Source organism: Aptenodytes patagonicus, chromosome 7, assembly GCF_965638725.1.
Source record: "Aptenodytes patagonicus chromosome 7, bAptPat1.pri.cur, whole genome shotgun sequence".
NCBI lineage: Eukaryota > Metazoa > Chordata > Aves > Sphenisciformes > Spheniscidae > Aptenodytes > Aptenodytes patagonicus.
In genome coordinates this window covers 56,004,976-56,029,792 of record NC_134955.1, presented here as the reverse complement: position 1 = coordinate 56,029,792, position 24,817 = coordinate 56,004,976, and the positions used below count along the sequence as shown (strand labels likewise).

Below are 24,817 nucleotides of genomic sequence, written 5' to 3'. Positions count from 1 at the left end.
CTCTGCCCCAGTATCTCTGTGTAGTGGAAGTGTCTGGACTACAATGGGTTTATTACAGCTCTCTGCAGGGCAGAGTAGATGCATGAACTTTAGCTGTTAGATGAAGAGAAGAAAGTGTTGTAGGCAGCACTTCTCTATGTCCTGCAGAAAACTCTCCCCTGCCTTTTTTATCTACCCAGTTCAAATCCACTTTGTTTTACCCGTCTTACAAGTCCCTCCCTGGATGCACAGTGGCAGTGACTACCCCTCCACCACTCTTCTTCCTTTCATCCCTCACCCAGCTCTACAATCTCCCCTACCTCACCGTGCACCCTGGCCGATCCAGGCTCTGCCTCTGGCTCTCCACTGACATTGCCCTCCCTGACACATGTGAAAACCTCTTCCTGCTGAAACATGAAGCCTCCCTTACCCCCATCATCTGCCAGCTCCCCTTGGCCACGCTGAAATCGCATCCTTTCATCAAGTGCTCTGCACACCTTGCAGGCCTCTCTCCAGCTCTAGGTGCATGACTGGAGGGCAGGCTTTTCTTCTGCATCATATAGCTCAATAGAGTTCAGCCCACAACAAAGGCAGGGATAAGGCTGATAAGCTAGCCCTCTCTACTGCCTGGCGAGAGTAAAAATGTGGCTGGGAAGCCACAGGAGAGTATGATGGCATGACTGTTTTATGGCCCTGGTCTCAGAGCCAGGCAGGGATGATAGTTGGCTTCACCTGGGGAGATGTTCCTTCATGCTGCCTGCATCTCACCAGGCTGCCAGGAAAAGAAGGAGCTTCCTGAACCTTTCCATGCTCCACTGAACCTCTTCTGCAGCACTCAGAATTGACCCCACCATACATTTCTTCTGCAATGAGTATTTATTATCTTGGCTACTGACCTTTGAAATGCAGTCATTCTTTTGATTCACCTATAAGGTTAAGATTTCATCAGATCTTCAGGCTTCCTCTATAGTTTTAATACTCGTTTTTTCTATATCTGACGAAATCCAAGCAGCAGAATGTGTTGGTTTTTTATAACAGCCAACTATGAGCCAGGCAGAAAACAAGGATTTCACATGGAGATTCATTAAACTTTCTGTACTGATCTGGAATTTGCTTGGCTAAAGCATCTACAGCCTGGTCCAGCAAACCCCCTCATCTTACTCCGGAATCATTTAAGGTCAAGGAGCCCAACAGAAGTTTGCTTCATTCAACATCTGAGGGCTCAAGCAGAATAGTAACTGATTCTTCACACATTTTTAACCCTACCACAGATCCGAGGTACCCTCTGCTTTCACTGAGGTCTCGGCTAACATGATTCACCTTGCATTTGCTGTATGTCAGCCACATGTACAGACTCCTGTCATGGCCTGCCTGGCATGCAGTCACTCATTAAGCGCTGGTAACTCTATGGTGTGCCCAAATCCCGAGGTCACAGTGAGCAGCCCTGCATGTGTAACGTGAACCTTTGCACAGAAGAACAGATGGCTTCAGCAGCCTTGTGCCAGAGGCTTTTAAAGAGGAAGATCCCCCACCTCCTCCTCTTCTCCTAGACAAACATGCCAATTCTTGCTGTTAACTGCTTTCAACAAAATGCTCAATTTCAAATGCCTATATAAAAATCTATTATCTATACAAAACTAGCAATTTTAGTTTTAGTCCCCAGGGTACTCTAAATAGTATGGAGATAAAGCAGTGTCCCTGGGACCTCGGCCCAGCAGTAAACAGAAGGTCAGTCAATTCCTCCTGGCTGGGCTGTGGCCAGGAAGGCAGCTGCCTGCTCTAGCTGTTATCTCCTCAGGCAAAATGCCTGGCTTTGTGTCCCGTATCTTCCCCCATTCCAGTGTTGCTATTTTTATGACTGCTGTCTTGAGATCACTGCTTCCAGCTATAGAGAAGGAGCAAGTGGCACTAAGTACTTTTTCACCTGGGAAATGGTGTGTTATCCCATTCCTTGGCACCCGCGTTGTGTTCACCTGCTTCTGCTCCAGGCCCTGAGTTTATCCTCAGAGAAGCAGCTTGGTGACTTTTCTTTCAGTGCTATTATCAGTGTTTTTGGCACAGACTGGGTACCTCTGGGCAAGCTGACATTAATGACGCCTGTGTGAGTTTCAGGCTGTTGGTCTGTCCAGCCCCTGCAAGGCAATGAAATCCAGTGCTGCTCCTGTAATCTGCACTAAATGCAGAGGTTGTACCAATGATCTGCTTTGTGAGGACTCCTGTGCTAAGCTGCCCATATTTTTCTGTCTCTGATCTCACTCTGTTGTGGCATTTTAGACCTTCTGTCATAACCAGAGTTCCTGGTTGTTTGCATTGTCACTGCCCTGCATGACCTTCATCACATGCTGTATTCCTACCCTGGCAATGCTAATAGTCTCCCTGAGACACACGCCTCCCTCCCTAGTCTCTCCGCCTTCAAGGTTGCAAGATTTTCTCTTTAGAGTTAGTTCAAACCACAAACTCTCCTATGTTTTCAACATCCTCTTGTTCTCTGTCTCTGAAAATATAGCCCACGTTCATTTATTGCAAGTCCCCATGAGAACAGGAAAATGCTTCTTCCTTTGCGGTGTTTGCTGTCCCGGAGCTTAGCCATTTGGTGGCTGCCTTCTCCGAGCACCGCTCAGCAGGAGCATGAGCAGGTGCTAGCGCTGGAAGGCACAGCACACCACCCCGCACAGAGCCGCTGCCTGCCACGGAGAAGGATCCTGCCCGCAGTGTACCAGCTCCCTGCCTCTGCTGCGCTGTCAGCAGTCTCAGCTGGGGTGGAAGGAGGGAGGCAGGCCCTGCTGCAGGCACTGCTGGTCAGTGGTATGGTGACTGTCAGGCAGTGTTGTGACTCCAGCAGAGCGGGGAGTCCCGCAGCGGCTCTCGCCGTTGCTCTGCGGAAGGACTGGTGTGCCCAGGTCAGCCCTGCTCTGCAATTGCTCTTACAGAGCTTGGAGAAATGGGTTGCTGCCCGGACTGTGCAGAATGCATGCTTGGCAAAGTGAAGGCTTGTCAGAGCAAAGCTCGCTTGTAGGCTGCTCATTGCATCTCGCTTCCAAGTGGCATGGAGCATATTTCATGCTTTTTGTAGATTTTCACAGTGACCCTTTCTTGAAAGCTTCAGAATTAGGTAGCATCAAAAAAGATGGCTTTCTCGTTATTTTTCTTTTCGCTGCTAAATACTGAAGTACTACTTTAACACTTTTCAGTGATTCTACACATTTCAATGACTTTCTACTCCATAGAGGCTTTAAAATATTCCCTCCCTTCCAAATATTTTTTCATTCCTTTTACTCCCTGTGCCTAGAAGTTACTTGGCCCTGTGGAGCCTGACAGTGGTTTGCTGGGTTCAAACGGACCATAACATGAACCACTTCACAGCTTGGCACCAGGTCCCAGTTGGGGTTCCAGAGGCCCCTGACTATTGCAGTTACCTGGGGAAGTGCTAACTTGGCTAAGAGGTTTGCATGAGTGGACTTGTCAACAAAGCTAATGGGTCTGCTCCCAAGCAGGATTCTAAAGACCAGATTTTCAGAAGTGTCCAGCACTTAACATGTCTTACTGGGACACCAAAGACACATTTTTGAATGTCTATAATGTCTGAAGTGGTTATCATTTCTGAAAATTTGAGTACTCAATGCTGAAATAACAGCTGGGGATTTCTGGGTCATGGTCATGAAGGGCAGCTCAGAATTTCATTTGGGTGGGTGGATTTTTTTTTTTTAATCGTCCCTGGCTGAAGAAAGGAGAGCCCAGACCACCGCTGTAATGTTCACATGATCTAACCAGAGCTCTCCTTCTTCATAACTGGTCCAGCTAACTTCTGAAAACAGGCTTGCATAGCAGAAATAGGAAGTATCTTTAAAATACAAGAACAAGATTTATGGAGAATTTCTGCTTTAGGACTAAGCCACCTGCAAATCAAAGTTAAAAGTTTCTTCAGGGATGAACAGGGGCAATTCTTGTCAAAGCTGATCTTGTTTAAGAGATCTCATATGGAAACATCTTGCCACATGGGAGGGTGATGTAATCATCACAACCATGGACGCTCATGGCAGTGTACAGAGCATGAGTAGAGCTAGTCTCCCCAACTCCAGATATCTAAAATATAAATGTTTTTGTCAGAGATTAGTCACACCTACACTTTCCTTACACTCCGAGGAAAGAGATCAGCACCTCCAGACAGTGATTCTTCTGTTGTGAATGGCCAAATTAGAGCAGATAAATTTTACCTCCACAAGCCCTGTAGCAAGACACCTTAGGGCCACAAATACTTATTACATAGGCTATAGGGGTTCACTATTTTGGCCAAATGATACAGTGATGTTGCTGAAAAAAGCTTCTCAGTAATGAAGGAAGCAGTAATCAGGTTTTAATCTTGTTTTAAAGAGAACTTGACCCGGTAGTGGCAGCAATCAAGGATGGAGATGAAAAAGCAGTATGTAACATGATGAAATCAGGAAAAGACCTTTCTGAACCTAATAAGGATGGCTGGATACCCCTCCATGAAGCTGCGTATTATGGCCAAGTGGGTTGCCTGAGCCTGTTGCAAAAAGGTCAGTGAAGTTAAAACTAATTCATTACAAAAGGGAGAAAACGAATATGAATAAAATAAAAAGCAGAATTAGCAGCAGCCCAATCCTTGCCTGGGACTGTGTGTGAAGGGTTTTTTCCAACCTCTCTGAGTGTATATTAATTTCACCTTCTCTTTGAGAATAGGTTTCCAGACTGAAGCCTCGAAAAGTTAGGATCTTCAGGAGAAAATGATATCTGGAGGGATCTTGCCAAGCCCTGGATTTCTCACAGTAAAGCCTTGTAGCTGAGATATCTTGTTGTGAGCTGCTCGGCTGCCGCAGCTCAAAGCAATTACCCCAGGTCCCACTAGCTGGAGATCCAGCCCAGCACCTCGTTGCTGGTGCTTGAAGGTGGTTAACTACTATAGTTTGTTTTCAAACTGCTACTGAAGAGCAATTACTCAGCAGCTTTCTGCATCACTAGTGGCGATAGCTGAACATTTTAATCTAAGCCGGTGACTGATTTAGGTACTTAATCTGAGTTACAGTAACTTTACAGGATATTCTTAACTTACTTTGCTCATGGAAAAGGAAAAGAAAAGAAATAAACAACAAAAACTCACCTAAAACTCCAAGGGTTTTGAAAGGTGATGGTGCTGCAGATACTTGTGTGCTTACTACATGCCATAATGACTTTAGGCTCCCCTTTTATTCACAGCATACCCTGGCACAATCGACCAGCGCACACTCAATGAGGAGACGGCTCTTTACCTGGCCACCAGCCGGGGCAACTTGGACTGCCTGCTCACCCTGCTGCAGGCTGGGGCCGAGCCCGACATCTCCAACAAGGCCAGAGAAACACCGCTCTACAAAGGTGAGCGGATGTGTTTCCAGGGATGCTGAGCTCTTCTGGCACCAAGGCAGAGCTGCAGGTGCTCTTGTCATGTGGGGCTGAAACTCAGCAATTAGCTCCCATTTTGCACCTTCCTCCAGTAGTCCTGTATCTCCTATGTCTGACCTGCCATGCCACGGCCTCTCTTCTCATCCGCATCAGAGACAGGATTAGTGGCTGCCCTGCGGGGTGCAGGCTGCAACGTGGTGCTGAGGGTGGGGTGTGTGATGCTTAGTGGGGCCCTAAGCACAGGGTGTCTGCACAATGTCCCAAACTTATGGAAAGCAGAAAGCTGGATAGTACAGGAATACGTATGCTTTTCTAAACAGTAGGACCTAAGTAGCTGTTAGAGGTGGGAGTACAGTCATAGAATCATAGAATCATAGAATCATTGAGGTTGGAAAAGACCTCTAAGATCATCGAGTCCAACCGTCAACCCAACACCACCATGCCCACTAAATCATGTCCCTAAGTGCCTCATTTACTCATCTTTTAAATACTTCCAGGGATGGGGACTCAACCACTTCCCTGGGCAGCCTGTTCCAATGTTTAACCACTCTTTCAGTAAAGACATTTTTCCTCACGTCCAATCTAAACCTCCCTGGCGCAACTTGAGGCCATTTCCTCTCATCCTATCGCTTGTTACTTGGGAGAAGAGACCGACACCCACCTCGCTACAACCTCCTTTCAGGGAGTTGTAGAGAGCGATGAGGTCTCCCCTCAGCCTCCTTTTCTCCAGGCTAAACAACCCCAGTTCCCTCAGCTGCTCCTCATAAGACTTGTTCTCCAATCTGCAGTCACTGCAGACATGCCAGTGATTCACATACTGTGTGGGCCAGGCCAGGCTGTGTGCTATGGGAGATGCATAAAGTTATAAAGAATTCGGTGAGGTAGATAAAGTGTTTAACATGGACATATAACTTTGCTGCTGGTCAGAGAGAACACTTTCTTTAGTAGAACAGCATTACATTCATGATAACACAAAGGTTCAGAGAAGGAGATGATCTCTCATACCTTCGTGTCCCTTTACCTTTTACTCATTGCTCCTGCCATGACTATTTTTAGTGCTCTAAAACACTAAAAAGCACATATTACTGGTTTCAACAGTAATCTTGCCTCCAACTTTGGATGCCTAACATTAGAGCTGCTCAGTTTAAAATGCCTTAGTTTTAAAGTTCTGGCTTATAGTCGGCTAACGGAAAGCCGTTCAACTGTGCATTAAACACACAATAGTGGTAGTAGTAGTAGTAGTATTCGTAGTAATAATAATAACAATAATAATAATATGAAAGCACCCTTTAGTCAGAGAAAACCTGTTATTAAGTATGTGCTAGTGTTGATGCAAAAATCTTCTGGTCTATCCCCAGCAAAAAAAGGAGTGAAAAAATTAACATAACAAATTACCCATCCCTAGTATGGAAGCAAATTAAACTCTGCAGAGCTATGCATAGGTAATTACAGCAGTGCCTAATCAGATAGTTGCTTTCAGTACACGAGTGACACGTATGTATGGGAGAGGAAGCGGTGGCAATGTCCCAAGGGAAGAATCAAAACGAAAAGGCAGGACCTCTGTGGGAAAAAGACACTATTATTTCAAAGAGAAAAACACTTGCTATAGAATGTGCTGGCCTCTCTTTCTGCACATTGTGCAACAAATGCTAACTGGGGGTTGTAAAAGTGGCTGCTTAGTCTAGGTACCTTTGGTTTGGGGTCCCACAGTAAAAGTGTATAGGAAGCCTCATGGTTTGGGATTCAAAAAGCAATGGAACAAGTTGGTAGAATAAAAATCAACAAAATACTATTAATTACCAAGAAAATAGCTTTAGCTCAGGATGGTCCTGAACTATACATTGTTGCAGGCCGAGAGAGAGTGCTACTGACTCACACCATTACTGTTTCTAAGGATCCTTTTCTGGCCACTGTTGGTTTGAGCTTTTTTTATTTTCTTGTCTATATAGAGCTCTATCTGCAGTCCAGGGCAGTAAGATACAGAGTCAGCTTGCACAGAAGTTGGAAGGAAAGTGTTCAGGTCATGTGATTTCTGTAACATGTTTGTTCTTCATAAATTGTCTCCCGCACCTTGTCACCTCCCTGTGTCACTGTGGTGTCCAGTTGGTACAAAAGTGCTGGGCTGGATTCCACTCAGTACCAGGCTTGGCACAAGTCCTGCAAAGGACACTTAGCCTCCCCCAGGTCCCGGCTGAAGATTGGCTTCACTGCCACATCCTTTACGAGCCCCAGACAGTGTCATTTTGCAATAGCCTTGGCCCCCATATTGACCTAGATGGATCTTTGGTCTTACTCACTATGGCCTAGTTGTTTTGTATTGCCTTATGCTACATGAAATGGATACCACAATACCCAGAATCCTTTCAAAAGCCTGTCCTAATCACTTCCCTTTTTTCCAAAACAGCCTGTGAGCGTAAGAATGCAGAGGCCGCAAGACTCCTGGTACAGTACAATGCTGATACCAACCATCGTTGCAATCGAGGATGGACTGCTCTCCATGAGGCTGTCTCCCGAAATGACCTGGAAATTATTGATATCCTTGTGAAAGGGGGTGCCAAGATTGAGTCTGCAAACGCCTATGGGATCACTTCTTTATTTGTGGCAGCTGAGAGTGGGCAGTTGGAAGCTTTGAGATACCTGGCAAAATGTGGTGAGTACAGTTGTGCCGTTACATGCCTTTACTCATTTCATTCTTAATATTTCAAAGTTTCCATTAATTCTCCCTGGCTCAGTTTTTCTGTCTCTGAAGACAAGGCCTAGCCTGCAGAGGTGCTGAAACCCTGTTGCTCCAGATGGCTGAATTGTGTAGGGTCTCTCAGAGAGCATGGTCTAGACACATGTGCTCCTTCAGCACTCATTCATGGTAACCTACTTTGGGAAATAATATGGTGCTCTCTAATTGCATTGCCTGACAGCTTTCAAAACCCGTATTGCTGCACACATGTAGCCTAAATTCCAATCAGTCATAAAAGACAACTGTAGGTGGTAATAGATGGCAGAAGTTGAACATTAGCCAACCCCATCTGCTCATGAACATGTGCAGTGATGGGCAAGGTTAGCTCTCCTCCACTAATGAATTCTGCTGAAAATAGATAAAGTACTATTGTATAGTTAACAGATTTATACCAAGGAGAAGCAGACTCACTCTCCCCCATGTGTATGTGCTCAAATATATAAACAGAGTGAATTTGATTCTAGTTTACACTAAACTTACCTTTTACTGCTCCACTCGTGTAAAACAGCTTTACAATAAGCACAACATATTTTACTGCTATTCGGAGCCATATTTTATTTTCACTGTGGGATAATATCTTCAATGTAAATAAGAACTGGGTCCTGCACTTGTGAAACAAGAACTAAAGAGCAATGAAGGTAAGAAAAACTTCTGAAGCCCATAGTATGGCTAAGAAAGATATGAGAGTTGGGGAACAAAAAATGTGTTCTGCTGTCCAGCTAGCATTGTCAAGTCAGTTTTATATGACCAGTTAGTCCATCACACTGCCTGCAATTTTAGAAACTAAGCCAGAATGTGATTTGTGTTTCAACTTTGATAGATATTAGGATTTCCTTAAAGTTCAATTTTGAAAAAAATACACAGGAGAAAATCCAATAAAACTGTTCAATTGTTTCAAGTCCTGAAAAGCTACTCTGAGAATCCCAGGAATGATACCACTGCATTGTTTATGATGGGCAATGTTATCATAAAAGGGTTTCTTTTTCATTTCTTTTTCATTAGGAACGTAGTCCTGTGTTATGTTTTGTCACTGCTATTCTCCTGATGTTTCCAGCTACAACATCTTCAAAGGGCCAAACACAACACAGATGTTGCAGTTTGGGGTGAAAGCACAGGGAAATGTTCTCTTTGGCAGGGAGTTTTCACGATCAAATGGGAGACTGATTGGCTTCTTTATTGGAGTTTAGAAGCAAAACTCCAGTGAACTGTCATTCCCATTTAGGATATACATAGAGCAGCCTTCCTGAGGACACCATGGTACAGTATATTACAGTTGAAACCCAGGCTTTCAGGCCTTAAATATCTAGCAAAGAAAAAGCTAGATTCCAAACTGTTTGTGGCCAAAAAGTATTAGGTCTTGGTTTATTCTTGCATGTTGTTTATTAAGCCAAGCACACACTAGAGCTCAAGAAAAAAATCCCCCAAATAATCTAGTAGCTCATTAATAATATTTATCTTTTTTTTGGTAAAACTTACCATTTGGATCCTAACTTGAACCCTCATGAAATGAAGAGATATGGCCTCAGGTGCTGAGTTTTGAAATGAAATGTTCATTGACTAAGGCATGCCCAAATAAAAGCTGATTAGAATTGTTGCTTGGTACTATGCAGATGTCATGTTATAGGGTCCTATTTTAGCCTGGATATGTACTAAAATTAAAATATAGTATAAGTGTGTTTAAAGTATGAATATATAGAGTATAAATAATATGTATAAGTATAAATAAATATGTATCATAAATACATAATCATAGAATTTTGGAGAGCACCTGGTCCAAACTCCTCCTCAAGAATAGTGTATATACATAATGTAAACACATACATACTAATGGAATTATTGTGTCCAAAGAAAAGGCCATTCTATATAAAGAACAGCACATTTTAAAGTTTTTGCCTTTGAGATACAGCTGAATGGAGCCTGGATTCAGGACTGGCAGCTAATGGCTGCCACCCATGTTAAACTCTCCTTCATAAAATTCAGATCATAGTAAAAAACAGTGGAGATCTATGATATAACTGTATATAACTGATATGACTGTATCACCTTTTCATTTTGCTCTGATATGACCTCATTCACATCCCCTTCCAGCACATTTTGTAGCTCCAGTGTCATGGAGACGTATGTGTTCATTCAAAGTATGCTGCTTCCATCTGATTTTAACCTTTTGGTGCTTCAAAGATTTTTTTCCCTTCCTAGGTGCTGATATAAATACTCAAGCCAGTGATAACGCCTCTGCTCTTTATGAAGCCTGTAAAAATGGACACATACCTATTGTGGAGTTTCTTTTATCCCAAGGTGCAGATGCTAACAAAGCCAATAAGGATGGCCTGTTACCTCTTCATATAGCAGCCAAAAAAGGGATTTGCGAGTAAGTTTTAGTTCATTTCATAGTTTCATCTTCTGAACGAGACTCCAAAGTCCTTATGAAATGGAAAATGTAATGTCCCAGATCTAATTCTGAGCATTACGAGCAACGGAGCTGCCGGTTGATAACTGGGCTTTCTGCTTGCAGAGCTCAGGTTGGAAATTATAAACTGAAGAGTGTGTTTGCAGGTTGGGATGGGATGGGTTGGGACAGAGCAGGAATGTGGGGGTGCAAGATCCCTTTAGCTTTGCCAAGATATCACCTATTACAGCTAATTAACCTCAAGTATCTTGGAAGTGGCTTAAACTGAGCTCCACAAAATATGCTTGAGATGGAATAAAAAAGCATCTCGGGGGGGGGGGGGGGGGTGTTAGTCCTCAACAGCTATTGCAGCATAGTTTGCAATCATTTTCCTACATGAGCCCATTGTGATGCTTCTGCAAAAGCAGAACATGCTGCATTCATCTCTGGTGTATTCAGGTTTTATTAACAATAATTCAGATGCTGACAGCAGGAAGTGGTTAAATGAATCTCTGGGACATTAGTGAGATTGTTGCTAGAATATGGTGTCCAGTTCCGGTATCCTCCCTTTCAGAAACCTTTCAGGAAATTGGAAAAGCTTCAGAAAAGAAGTACAAGAATTACTCATGGTCTGGAAAATATACTTTATTAGTGAGTGATTAAATGACTCTTAAATGTAACAGACAAATGCATAAAATGATCCAGTGGTTTGTTTCTGAAATGAAATGTGTTTGGGATAGAGCTGAGCACATTCTCTAAACAGTGAGAAAAGTAACTAATGGAAAAAATAACCAGGAATTGGGTAGATTTACCAGTCCTCTGAAGTAGAGGTGTTTATAGGAGGAAGAGAAACTCTACAGCCTGTGATAAAGAATATCAGTTTAGAAGATGCTGTCTAGGGATGGGATTGTTGCACTGTCATGTAAATAGTGTTTACCTAGCTCTTTCAAGACCTGGAACATTGCAGCATCCTTCTGAGCCTGAACTCCTTAGCATTTACTTCTAACCCTAGAGCAAGTTTTAGCTCCTGCCTTTAACGCCTTGCTGCTGGAAGGGTGAGTGTCCCACAGCTATTTTTGCAAAACACAGTCATATCTTGCAGTGACAGACCCTTTTGGTGACTGTAGCGGACCCTTCTGACTGTCACAGTTTCTATCAAAATCCTTTCAGCAATAGTCAAAGGATAGAGTACGACCAACTGCAAAGCCTGTTTCTGGATAGTAAAGCTATCTTTGCAAACAACTGCTAGAGCGGATTCTTAAATATTTCACAATGTCTGAGGAATGAAAACTTTTGACAGCACTACACCTTCCCATAGCATCTTTTATCCTAGCATTTAGGTCTGCTTGGGAATCCCAATTAAGCTTCTCAAATCACTTTGATAGACCTGAGGATATTCATTTTCTGTAGTTGGAGTAGGCCTGCTTCTTTGTGCAAGCTGTGTATTCTAGAGGGCAGCCCAGTGTTAATTTATGTAATGGGTTTATACACTTACAGCATGTACATGAATACCCTGCACAGACTAATGCAGGCATGATTCAAAATTTTCTCTGGAGTTTGAGTTACAAAGACATTTTCTTGAAAACAAACACATTTTAGATGAGAAATGTGCCAGAGACAGAACCCAGTTCCAGTTGCTCACTTTCAAAAAAGTTAGTCTGAAAGTACAGTAAGTTGGTCTGAATCCAATTTGTATATAGAGTCTGGACCAGCTCTCTGAATCTTTTCCTCCCCTCTATAGTTCCACAACCTGACCTGAAAAGAAATTTACATGGAAACTCTGCAACCTGAGTCCATCCCCATGTTATGGAAGAAAAGGCCTGATTCAGATCTCACATCTATTATTCCCAACAACCAGCAGCATAAATGAGACCAGAATTCAGCCCCAACTGAGTTCCTTCACTTGTAAAAGACTGAGCACAAATTTTTGTGCACAACTGCTGCAAACTAAGTGCAGAAGAAAGAAAAAGATCTTTTCTTATAAATATTTATCTAAATGGCAAAGCTTTAGCCCAATTGGCTGATCATTCTTAATTCCTTTGGTATTCAGTAAAATAACACCCTTCACGGTGACCTCTCTTTGTATTCCTGTAGATTTAATACGTAATTCTGCAGGAATTCCACACTTCCAACTTTTTGCCAGAGCACGAAGGCTCCCTACCATCAAAAAGCCAAGAATGTGGTCCCAAGGCTCAACTGTCAACTCTTATTGCTTGGTGTTTGTTTATTTTAAATGACACCTTGTCAATACTGACCTGAAATTCATAAGGGTCATCTCATCAGCTGTAGCACAATCGTAAACAGTCATTTAACTCCTTCCCCCTCGGAACTGAGATGCTGAGAAGGGAAGACTTTGTGAAGTGTGGGCAGCAAATGCAAGTCAATAAACTCTTGGCACACTCATACTAAGGATGCTTTGCCTCCTCCTCCATATAATTTCTAACAAATAGAAATCACAGAAACAGGTGTCAGGGATGAGGGGAAACTTAGCACTATTTTGAAACTGTACATGAAGCTCAGCCCTGTGATAGACGTGGGATGTGGTCTGGCTTGTCTGGCCTTGGCTGCCTTCACTTGAGCTGCCTTCTCCCTCTAGACAGACAGGAAAGACTGCAGAGGTGGAGGCACCATATTACTGAACCAACCCACTTTGAAGGATGAGGAAGAGAGACTGGTTCAAGCTACAAAATTAAACTCTGATACAAATGTGATCCTTCCTGCTTTTCCTCCCAAAATAAATCTGGGGTACAGGGAATGTACTGAGGTCTGCGACATTGCAGCATTTGGATGCAGAGCCTCAGTGTAGCAGCCCTGCGGTGAAGTTCAGGTCCCCCTTGCAGACAGAAATGACGCAATGCCTCTTTAACTCAGATGTGAAGAGCTGGCTGAAGCGCATATGCTGGAGGGAAAGAACAAAACAGACCCTTAAATCTTCAAAACAGTTGATCATGGGATGACTAATACTGGTACTTGGCATGGTGTCCTCACAGTGCTCTGTGCCCTTTTTGTTATTATGGCTCTTACAGAACATTTGCTAATAGTGGGAAGTTGCCAGTTCACCAGCACCCAAACCTCCTGCTCCCTGGTGAGCATCACAGCACTGGAAGATTAGTGAGGCTGCTTGGAGAACCTCCCCCCCGTGCTTAATTTCCAAATATATTTACATACTTTAAAAAGCCTTTTTGTTTAAAAATGAGATGCAGAAGTAACTTGGAGACATCAACAGCCCATCATGTAAATAAGAACATAATCCTGTAAAGTGTTATGCATCTTCAACTCTTATTTCAGCTCCTGGGAGCGTTGGAGGCTCAGTCTTTCACAGGATCATTCAGTGCATCACAGACAAAGGTTTTCCTGAGACTAGCGCTTATATTTGGCTTAGTTCATTATGTAAATGTATGTTTGAGGGCCCAGTGTTGGGACCAGCCATTGCAGTCAAGCTGAAGATATGCAGCATTTTAAAGGCGGCACGCTACATGGTAGAAAACTGAGCATGTTTGTGTGTTAGAAGAGCTGTTTGCTAGATAGAATCATAGAATCATAGAATCATTGAGGTTGGAAAAGACCTCTAAGATCATCGAGTCCAACCGTCAACCCAACACCACCACCCACTAAGCCATGTCCCTAAGTGCCTCATCTACTCGTCTTTTAAATACCTCCAGGGATGGGGACTCCACCACTTCCCTGGGCAGCCTCTTCCAATGTTTAACCACTCTTTCAGTAAAGAAATTTTTCCTCACATCCAATCTAAACCTCCCCTGGCGCAACTTGAGGCCATTTCCTCTCGTTCTATCGCTAGGAGGATATAGAGGAGCCTGCATGGGAGGAAGATGAGGAAGAGAAGGTGTGCTTAGCTTGCTGGCTCCCACAAGTTCCTTTTTAGATATCCCTCTCTCCACAGGCATTATATAGGGAGCATCTCCTGAGACAGTAGGCAGGCTCAGCTTGGATGGTCCCTAGTCTCTTTCTGGAAGTAGCTTAAGGTGATTTGGCTGTATTTACAGAATCAACCTAGTGCCTTGGCTAAACCACCCAACTTTATGATCAGGAAATGAGGGTTTAACCCATGGAGCTAGTCATGCAGCTCCAATGACACCTATGGAGACATAAAAATTATCATAGACTGCGGGGTTCCTGTACATCATATATTTGAACTTCACATTACATAACGAGAGTAGCTTGATTTATGTTGCTGTGTTTAAGGCCACATCACACTTTCCAATAGCAATCCCTGATTACTGGGGTTTAGGACTTGGCTGTACATTTTTTCTCCCTGGGCTAAAGCATGGAAACCAGCCTGGAAAATATTTTTATTTCTTTTTCTCCCCTTTCCTAATTGTCTTTTTGGCTCCCCATGATCTGGAATGGACGTTGATAGCCCCATGGATTTGCCACAGCCAAAAGCCACACAGTGCAGGCCTCCAGGACAGGGATCAATCCAGGGTAATAATTGGAAACCAAATATGTAGTTTATCCTAGCTCAGTCCTGCAGAGGAAGGTTTGGTTTCACCTTCTGTCTGGTCTCAAGCCTCTTGCTGTGGCTGTGACCCAGGAGGCCTTGTGTTGGTGCCCTTCTCTGCTGAGCAATAAAGCAATCCCGATGGAGGTGGGGAGATACAACCTCTCTGCTGGCACCTCAGGCTGGAGGCCGTGTGCCTGTTCCTACAGTCCTACCCACAGCGCAATGATGAAGGTGCAGAATGTCTGGGAGATCCTGGCTGGTTGTCTGCCATTTGGGCTGTGGCACCTAAGAGAGTTACAACAGGGTAGGTGAGGTGCCAGTATGTCGTCTCTTCCATCGTAACTGCCCCTGTAGCTGCCATTACCTCATAGAAACTGAGTGATAATTTCAAAAAAACTTGTTCCTCCGTGAAAGAGGGGGTCACGCAACTCACATTTTTGGCAAGGTAGGAGCACAGGGAGTTGTTGACAGGTTTCAAGTTCACACCCTGGTTTCTCTCAAAGAGAGTTGTTCCTGTGCCCAAGTTAGCAGGCTCTCTCTTATGGTTGCAACCATACAGCTACAATTTGCTGTAGGGTTGTAGATCCCCTAGATCCCCTAGAGCTCACTGCCGTTCACTGACTCTCCACCCGGCAGGATTGTCTCCATGCTGATCCCTGTGACCAGCCGCACCCGCGTCAAGCGCAGCGGCATCAGCCCCCTGCACTTAGCAGCCGAACGCAACAATGATGACATCTTGGAAGAGCTGATCGATGCTGGCTACGATGTCAACACCGCCCTCTCCACTGAACGGTCCTGCCTTTATGAGGACAGACGCACCACCCCCCTCTATTTTGCTGTTTTTAACAACAACATCTACGCCACGGAACTCCTGCTGCAAGCAGGAGCCAACCCCAATGTTGACCTCATCAACCCATTACTCATCTCCATCCGCCACGGCTGCCTGAAGACCATGAAACTGCTCCTTGACCATGGAGCAAACATTGATGCCTATATATCAAGCCATCCCACCGCATTTCCAGCTACCATCATGTTTTCAATGAAGTACCTTTCCGTGCTGAAGTACGTCCTCGATCTGGGCTGTGATGCAGGTTCCTGTTTTGAGTGTCAGTATGGAAATGGCCCACACCCTGCATTGAATTACAGACGGGACGGACTTAATGATCCTCAGCTGTCCAAGGAGCCAACTGTAGTACAGGTAAGCACTGCCTAGTCTACCTACAGTACTTCTGAGGACGTCTCCTACCCATGTATCTTGACAACTTTAATGTATTTTTCTCCCAACTTTCCTGTGAGAGAAGATGCCTTTATTCCTACTTTATTTATGGGAAAAAAGTCTCAGTAAGAGTCTGTGAATGTTCCAAGTCCATGTTCAATGACAGCAGGAGGGTAGGCAACAGCCGCTGTGGCTCTAGCTTGAATTTGCAGTGAATTATAGCCATCTTGACAGCCTTGCTGTCAGATCTACAGTATTCTTTTCCTCTGGACCTGAGGTGCCAGGAGTGAAGCATGTTTTCTTGACAGGCAGTGTCATATGGGCGGTAGCATATGGGTGGTAGCATATGGGCAGTAGAAACCTGCTTGTTTTATTTGCCCTGTAAGATTTCTTTTGTCTGATAGGGAATTTAAGCTCCCGGTTAAATTAAAATTGTCTAGTGCTTCACTTTATGAGGGTAAGCTAATGAATGTAAACAGTTGCAATTTCCGAGTCTACTGGATAAGCAGCCCTGGAGAGGGGCTTCAACATGCAAGACAACAAAGAAATCTCAGCACAGCAGTCTTTCTGTTTTGCAAAGAATCAGGGAAGAAATAAATCAGCTTCTATCCAGTTTAAGTGTAGCTTTGAGGGATTCAGAAGAAAGTGTCATTTAGCCCAAAGAGATGGTCACCAATAAATGCTCCTTGGTGGTGGAAAGAATAAAGGAAAACATTAAAAGATCCTAGGAAATCTTGACCTTTTCATCAGTCCTGTCTTCCAAAAGACTTTACTCTCCAGTAACATGTCTGGAAAACAAACAAACAAAAAGAAATCTTAGAAAGAGGATTGTAAGAGTCCATCAAAATAATCTCTTATCTCAAACAGAGCTGTCTTCTTCTTGAAAATGTTTGTCACAGCAAAATTGCTCCAAGACACCACATTTTTGTCAAAGAAAAATTAATAAAATATATCATCTCTAGTTCTTGAACCATGATATGGTAGCATGTAGAGTGAACAGAGGGCTGGAATTCCAAGGCAAGGAGAGAGGGTTTGTCTGTAGCCCTCTGATATTCTAGCCACTCAAAAGCAGTTCTGTTTTTACTTATTTAAGCACATTATTTCCCTCTGGATCTCACCTAAAACTACTTTTAGTGCCTAACAAAATATTAGGTCACTCACAGAGTCATCACCTCAAAGGTCAGACCACATGAGGCAGAGGTAGCAAAAGCTGTGTAAAATTATATCTCTGCCTAGAGAGAGACCGGTGAGGGACAAATGCATACAGAGAAAAAGCAATCTCTTCCCTCTGATATTATTTTAAATTTGCTTCTTACTGCTGGGAATTTGGCTAATAAAAGTAAGGCTTGTATGGTGCAGCTTCATGATATAGTTGTGATATGGTTTGTATTCTGAAACATAGAGGATCTTATGAAACTATAGCCTTCTCCATACAAAAAATGTGCATTTTTTATTTTCTTGTATAAGATTACATAAGGATAATAAATCTGAATGATTAGTCTTTATACAGTAAAGACTGAGCTACTGGAAGTGGATTTGAAAAATGCATAACCATAAATCATTACTGTTGCTACTAAATTAATGTGTCCTGGAGAAAGTGAATGCAGAAAAATTGTTACTGTCTCACTCCACATTTCCAGAATTGCAGTGTCAAAATTGTGAACGTGGGGAGTGAAGTATCCTACTGCCGCGAGAGGGCATTCAGGGCCCTACCGAGACTGCAGGCAAAGTATGTCCCAGGCCCAGAGTCACTTTGTCCCTGAGTTAATACCATTGCCTGTAGTTGCAGGTTTGCATTATTTTTGCTTCATTTTGCTGTGCTTCTTTTCCTGCAACATGCTTTGGAACATTTTTATTCCAGAAAACATTTTTGTAGGCTGAGCTTGTGAATAGCAAAGAGAGAAAAAGGCAGGCAAGGTCTCTGGCAGAGACAAGGAAAGGAGAGCAGCAAGATCCAGTGTTTTATTGCCCTACACGTGTCCTCATTTAAACTCTGACAAAGTGGCATTACTGCTTGGAGGTGGTAGCGCAGATCCCTGGTTTGCATGTCCTATGGGTAACTGCATGGCAATTGCATATGCACTGGAGAATGACAGCCAGACATACTAAACTGAACTTCCTATAAGCTGTCCAGGTAGGAAACTGTGGGTTGTCTGCTGGGATCCTCCCAACATTACTGTATCTAATTTTTCTGGGAAATACTACATGGTCAAGCTCAGTGAAAAAAATGTCAGAAGAGTAGTAAACACCTCTGTGAATGCTCTCACCTTGAATAAAATGGCCTTACAATTTTCTGCAGCTTTATTCTTTCCTAGGTGAGCTAATATAATTTTATTTCTGAATAAGAGTATCCACACAAGAGTTTAATGCATTTTGAGTTAGGCCTCATACATGTATAATCACATGTGATCTAGTTACAGGAGCTTAAACTGAAAGAGGTTTAAGCTGGTGCGTTTTCTTTCCTGTTTGGGGTGGGCTTGGAGGATGCCTGCAGACAGTCTCAGTGACTAAGCTGATGGATGGTGCTTAAGCCACCATCATTCAATTGGGTTTGGCCATGTGCCTGAGCTCTTATCCACACAGCATGATTTAATTCATCTTAAATTTTCTGACTGTGCACATGCAGATAAGTCCACAGATATCTTCATCAGATGCAGCACCCTAACAGAGACAGATGAAGCTGTCTGGTATAATATACATATTTAGATTAAAGTGGGAAGAGAAGTCACTACTTTTTTGAAATGAGACTGCTTAAAGTTGGGTCCTTAAGTCTGTTCTTCAGTATCTCCATAAGCAGCCCTCCATGTAACGGCTCCGAGTACTCTGCAGCTTGCACTGGGGGCAACAGAAGATTTGCCTGATCCAGGACTGAGTAGCAAAATGCTTCTGCTGTGTATTAGGCCCAGAATAGTTCTCCCATGGGCGAGTAAAACTGTCTGGGATTCATCTCTGCAGAGATTTCCCCAGACTTGTTTCTAGTGAGGTGTTTGTTCCCCAAAAGCTGCAGATACCAGTGGGTTCACCAGAAGTAGAAGGTGCTGTGCTCTGCCGAATCTCCCACTTTCCCTAAGTCTCCTTTGTGCACAGTTGCCCCACAGAGCCCCTCCCAAGAAGGGAAAGGGACCCAGCACGCTGGGTCACAGTGCCCTGGGCTGCATGGATCTTTCAACAACTCCCTTACTGTCTTGGGGCAAAGCTGTGAGCACTCCTCTGCCCTCCCATTCCTGTGGAAGTAGGACCTTTGGACCCTCTAAACAATGCAGCATCCTTTCCATGCTCCAGAGCTAGGACTCATAGAATCATAGAATCATTAAGGTTGGAAAAGACCTCTAAGATCATCAAGTCCAACCGTCGACCCAACACCACCATGTCCACTAAACCATGTCCCTAAGCGCCGCATCTACACGTCTTTTAAATACCTCCAGGGATGGGGACTCAACCACTTCCCTGGGCAGCCTGTTCCAATGTTTAACCACTCTTTCAGTAAAGAAATTTTTCCTCACATCCAGTCTAAACCTCCCCTGGCGCAACTTGAGGCCATTTCCTCTCGTCATATCGCTAGTTACTTGGGACTCCACCAAGGTTTTGTGTCCTCCTGCAGTTGTAAAGAAAGGATTCTGCCCTCAGCTGCAAAAAAAGAGGCTTTAGTTGAAGTTTTCTGAGGGGAAACTGGTAATTGCTCTCACAGCTGGTAGAAGGGTGGGACCACCAATGCAGTCAGGGCTGTTGCTATCATTGCAGTTTCCACAGGTGCATTCATGTCCCACTGACTGTAGTCAATCTGTTTTTCCTTGAAGTTTTGTGAAATGGTGTCTACTCCAGAGATGAGTCGCTGGGCTGGGCCGATCATCGATGTTCTCCTGGATTATGTGGGTAACGTGCAGCTCTGTTCCCGGCTCAAGGAGCATATTGACAGCTATGAGGACTGGGCTATCATTAAAGAAAAAGCAGGTATGGTCACCCAGGAGAGAATCTTGCACAAATAGTCCCACTACTGGATTCAAAACTTCTGTTACCATCTCCTCTTAGTATTCATCCCTTAAACTTGATAGGATTTCCCTACTGAGACTGAATTACATTTTGGTCCAGGTATGAGGCACTAGAAATTGTGGGGGTGTCATTGACTCTGTGATGTTAAATGTACAGCAGCTGTGAATCTGACCCACTGGGAATGAGCATTGCTAGTGCAGGAAGACCCATTTGGCTGCAGCTGGGGTGCAGTCAAATCAGGGCAGGCAGGCAGCGTGACCATCTCCACAGCAGCCCAGCAGGCACCAGTGGCCTTTAAAGCCTTTACTAATATTCTGCTCTCCTAAACATCCTTTCCCTCAGGATCCAAAGTCTTTCATAGACATTATCAAAATAAGTTTTCTGGCACCAAGCTAAATTTGGTACATACTACACTTATTTTCAGTGGGAAGACTGAGTACTGTGAAGCAGCTTGTTTAAATCCCCCTAGAAAGCCCATTGCTAAGGCTGAGAGGGGATACAGCACCCCATCCTCCAGCCCCTCTTCCTTCCCTGTGTCGTGCCTCAGAACAGATGAGCTGCCACCAATGCCAGGCACATCATCCCTCCATTTCAGAAAAGCCCCCTTTTTTCATTCCTCCTTCTCCCATTTTCCTCTTGCCACTGACCTGGCCAAGCTGAGCTGTCCCTCTCAAGTTCAAACCTGTTCTGCTCATGTTTCTGACCTGCCTGTCTTTCAGAGCCCCCACGACCTCTTTCCCATCTTTGCCGCATCAAGGTACGAAGCCTGGTTGGAAGAAACCGCATTAAACTTCTTGACACCTTGCCTCTCCCGCACAGACTGATTCGATACTTACAGCATGATTACACACAGTGACCCCAGGCACACACCGGACACGCAGCGGCTTCCCGGCATGGCACGCAGAGTCATCGACATAGTGAGGGCACACATCGTGCACAGTGGGGAGGAATTGCTGCTGGCTTGGTCAAGCGCCTTCCAATGACTAATTAAGAGAAATATGCTTCTGAAGCATGAGTGAGAAGAAAATGGAGGAGACGGAGAGCTAAACATAGGACTGTTGTTAGGTTTTCCAAGAGAAAACACGTTTGATTCACCTCAGAGCTTGGGCTCCAAAGAACAAGAAATGAAAGCCAACACTGAAAAATGAATAGTGCTGAAGCAAGTATCAGTGAGGAATTCAAAGGTATCCTGGGGTTGTGGTGGAGCTTAGCGTCCTTGCTGTGATCACAATTCAGAAATTGTTAAGAGTCAACATATTTGGGAAAACAATTATATTTCCTTCACTGACTGAGATTTTTATTTTAGTTTCTAGTCTACTTTTTGGATTTCTGCTAAGTGTGCTGGTTGCTAATTTCTGATAACTTGACACCATCTTGCTAACACTTTTGCTTTCATTTTTTGGACCTTTCTTATTGTGTAGAGTATTTGATTTCTGAACATTCAAAGCTCAGAACTTTTTAATAGACTAAAATCCAGAAATGCTGATTCCTTTAAAATTCAAGGCAAGGTTTATTTAAAAATTATGTAAGAATTGTATTTGCACATAGTAAATACAGTTCATGTTGTATTACATTTGCAATAAGAAGTAGGTGAAATTCTGCTTGAGAGAATTTCCTAGACTGGGGATTTGAAAGCAATTCTGAGCTCTTTTTTTTTTTTTTTTTTTCTGGTGTGTAAAATAGTAGTAGCTGCACTGTAACCAGTAGTTTTACTCTGTCATGAAGCTGGTGTCAGAACAGAAGAAAGCCCTAGATGAGCATGAACAGGAAGTGATGTGGAGGAGAGAAGCAAGGTACACAGGGAGAGAGGCAACACTACTAAACCAACTTTATCTATTGCTCCACTAGAAGATCTTGCCCCTACAAAACCAGCCTCTCTTACCTCCTTGAACCTCTGTGGCTATAACAATACCATCACTGGAAGAAAAGAGAGATTACTTCAAAATTATGAAAGTCAGACTTTGAGATTTATGAAAACTAATAGCCAGAATTAGGCTTCCAAATCCTTATTCAGGTGCCTCAACAATGCCAAGTTTCTTGCGCCAGGTGTAGTTCCACTTAAGCCAATGGGACCACATTTGGTGTCAGATATTACTGAGGCAGAATAAAAGTCTTAGGATTTAGCCCTGAATTTCCTGACTTTGGAAGTTTGAAGTATCTATTAGCTCCCTTTGACACTGATGAAAGTTATTATCTCAGCTTCTTTGAAAATTAGGTCACCTATTTACAGCTTAGATCCACAATGATTTATGGCAGCTTAACAAGTTACCATCTATCAGCTGAACTGCTATAATTGTCCGTGAAATTCTTTTATTGAAGTTTTTAACAAGTCACATTCCTTCACAGCTGGGGAGGTCGAGGAGCCCATGAACGGTTATTGGCAGTGACTACAGCTCAGTTAACAGGTGTGACTTGCTGAACCACTGATTTGATGAGTGCCCCATTCCTGACTAGGCACCTAAGTAAGGATGGAATAGCCTAAATTTGGAACTACATCTTTGCAGATCTTATGCTAGAAGCACACTCATTCTTACCTTAGGTGACAAAGGAGCTGTGCACCATGGTTTGTTTGGATTCCCCACCAGAGTCCTGACAGATCTGGTTTTGTTTGTTGGCCTGCATACCATCCATGGAATCAGATAGAAATGTAAGTAGGGAAAATGCATTGCACCAAGTTTATTTGTGTGGAGTTTTATACCTTAACACAGGACTAAAAGTGTGTTGCACACATACAGGTTTGGGCACAGAAGTTCAGATTCTGTGATGGTTTTGTGTGAAATGTGTTCAGCACTTGTGGTACAGGATGTGAGCAGAAGAATTGGTTACAGCTATGGGCACTCTGTCCATAGCTGTCCCCTTCCCAAATGCAAAAGAAGTTGAAAAACCAACGGAGTTTCAATTCACACTGAACAGTGATCTTCTTGCAAAGCTTTGGAAAGTCAGGTGAGATTCCTCCACTGCTGAAATTTTGTCCAGTGAGACTTCCATTACTACCAGTTTAGGATCTACCCCCTTGTCTCCTGCAGCATGAACAGGAAATTGCTTCAGGTTGGAAAAATACTGGGTGGAGGGAAAGGGATGGGGAACAGGAAATCTTTAGACCAGTTTTACCAGTGAAGGCCCTGTATTGGTAAGCAATAGCTTGAGAGAGAGATAATCAGCTGTGGAGTTCGTGCACCTCTCACTTTATGGGGCTGAGCAGTGAAGGTCTGGGTCTTACTCACACTGATATAAATCAGAAGAAAATTCCTTGAAATTAAATGAGTATAACACAGTCGTAAAGGGTGATGGATACAGACACGGCTTGGTGGAGACCATTTACTTAAGCGCTTGTTCGGTGTGCAATGACAGCCTGGGAGACCGCTGGCTGATAGAAGGATTCACAATCACCAACTGCACTTATAACCACAGGGGTGGGATTTCATAAGCTATCCCAAACTGGGAATTTCCACTGAGCCAACATTGTTACATACACAAAAGTCTTGCGAGTTGCAATTTCTTTTTATGTCCTTGGAGAAGTTGAAACTGGGTTTGAGTGGAGCAAATATGGAAAGTCATTTTCTTCTTTCAACCAAGAGACCTTCATCGCTATTGGGAGACCCATGTCCTGGTTGCTCTCAACCATCTGTCCTGAGCAGGAGAGTCACTGAGCTGGAGAGCACTGGTCTGATGGGAACGTACCGCAACTGCGGGAAGCATAAGGGCACACTGTGCACAGAAACTGAGGAGAGAAGAGTCTGTTAGAGGGGGAATCTGGTAATTACAATGTTATGAAGTCATTTCTGCTTGATCCTTACAGCAAATCTTCACACACTCATTTTACATTTATTTGCACTGAAATGGAGCCCGCTACCTCTCCACTCCAGTCATTGACACAATATTTTGTGTGCAATACTGAATCTGCACAAATTCAATGTGTATTTAATGCATCTATCTAGAAGTAACTGTGAAAAGACAAATCCCCCAAAACCCAAACAAACCAGGCTTTATAAGCAGATCAGTAGTTCTAGTGCAAGGTAAAGTGGCTTGTTTTTACTGAGTGTGATAGATAGACTCCTTCAGAGATGATGACTTTATGTGAAATGTTCTAGGAATATTTCATGACCAGGTTACTGTACTTTTTTTTTACTGCAACATGTGCAATTCACTTGATGTTCTTGTGCACTTTTTTGATTTTTTTATTTCATTTTGTATGAAAGCTTTTTCATTTACCTCTCCCTTCCCATTATTTATAAAAGCTATTGTGGTTTTAACAGTTTAAAATTGCATTGTTCTAGTAAATAGCAGCTCTCGAATGTCATGTTTCCATCTTTCAAACAAAGTATGAATAAACAAGTAGATTCTGAAGGGCTATCAGCTGTCCTGAATAGCAATATTGAACAACCAAACACAGAAACAGCCAGGAAGAGTCTGAATCAAGCCAAGCTTGAACAATTAATAATTTTGATGTTAATCTCAGGGGTGAGAAAACAGTAAGTATTGCTAGAGAGGAGACAGAGTTGCTATTCTTTGCAAACCTTTTGGAAAGTCTCACACATCTCCATTCAGTGATTTCGAATATACTTAACAATTGTCTTCTGTTCATTTGTTTTTTACTTCATTGCTGCTCCAGCTCAGGCCCCCAGCAAGGGCCACCACCTGCCCTGGCCTGGG

The 24,817-nt window shown here is 43.5% G+C and overlaps 1 protein-coding gene across 2 annotated transcripts in view; it reads left to right on the top strand.

Moving 5' to 3' along the window:
• Positions 1-24,509, top strand: part of ASB2 (ankyrin repeat and SOCS box containing 2) — a 33,679-nt gene extending 9,170 nt beyond the window's left edge. For both annotated transcript variants that reach the window (XM_076345346.1, XM_076345347.1), the window contains 7 exons: positions 4,351-4,517; positions 5,194-5,349; positions 7,781-8,026; positions 10,307-10,478; positions 15,595-16,156; positions 19,972-20,125; positions 20,884-24,509. In XM_076345346.1, the coding sequence (XP_076201461.1) occupies positions 4,351-4,517; positions 5,194-5,349; positions 7,781-8,026; positions 10,307-10,478; positions 15,595-16,156; positions 19,972-20,125; positions 20,884-21,020 (1,594 nt within the window). In that variant the 3' untranslated portion in view covers positions 21,021-24,509. The remainder of the gene's footprint in view (positions 1-4,350; positions 4,518-5,193; positions 5,350-7,780; positions 8,027-10,306; positions 10,479-15,594; positions 16,157-19,971; positions 20,126-20,883) is intronic.
• The last annotated feature ends 308 nt before the right edge of the window (positions 24,510-24,817 follow it).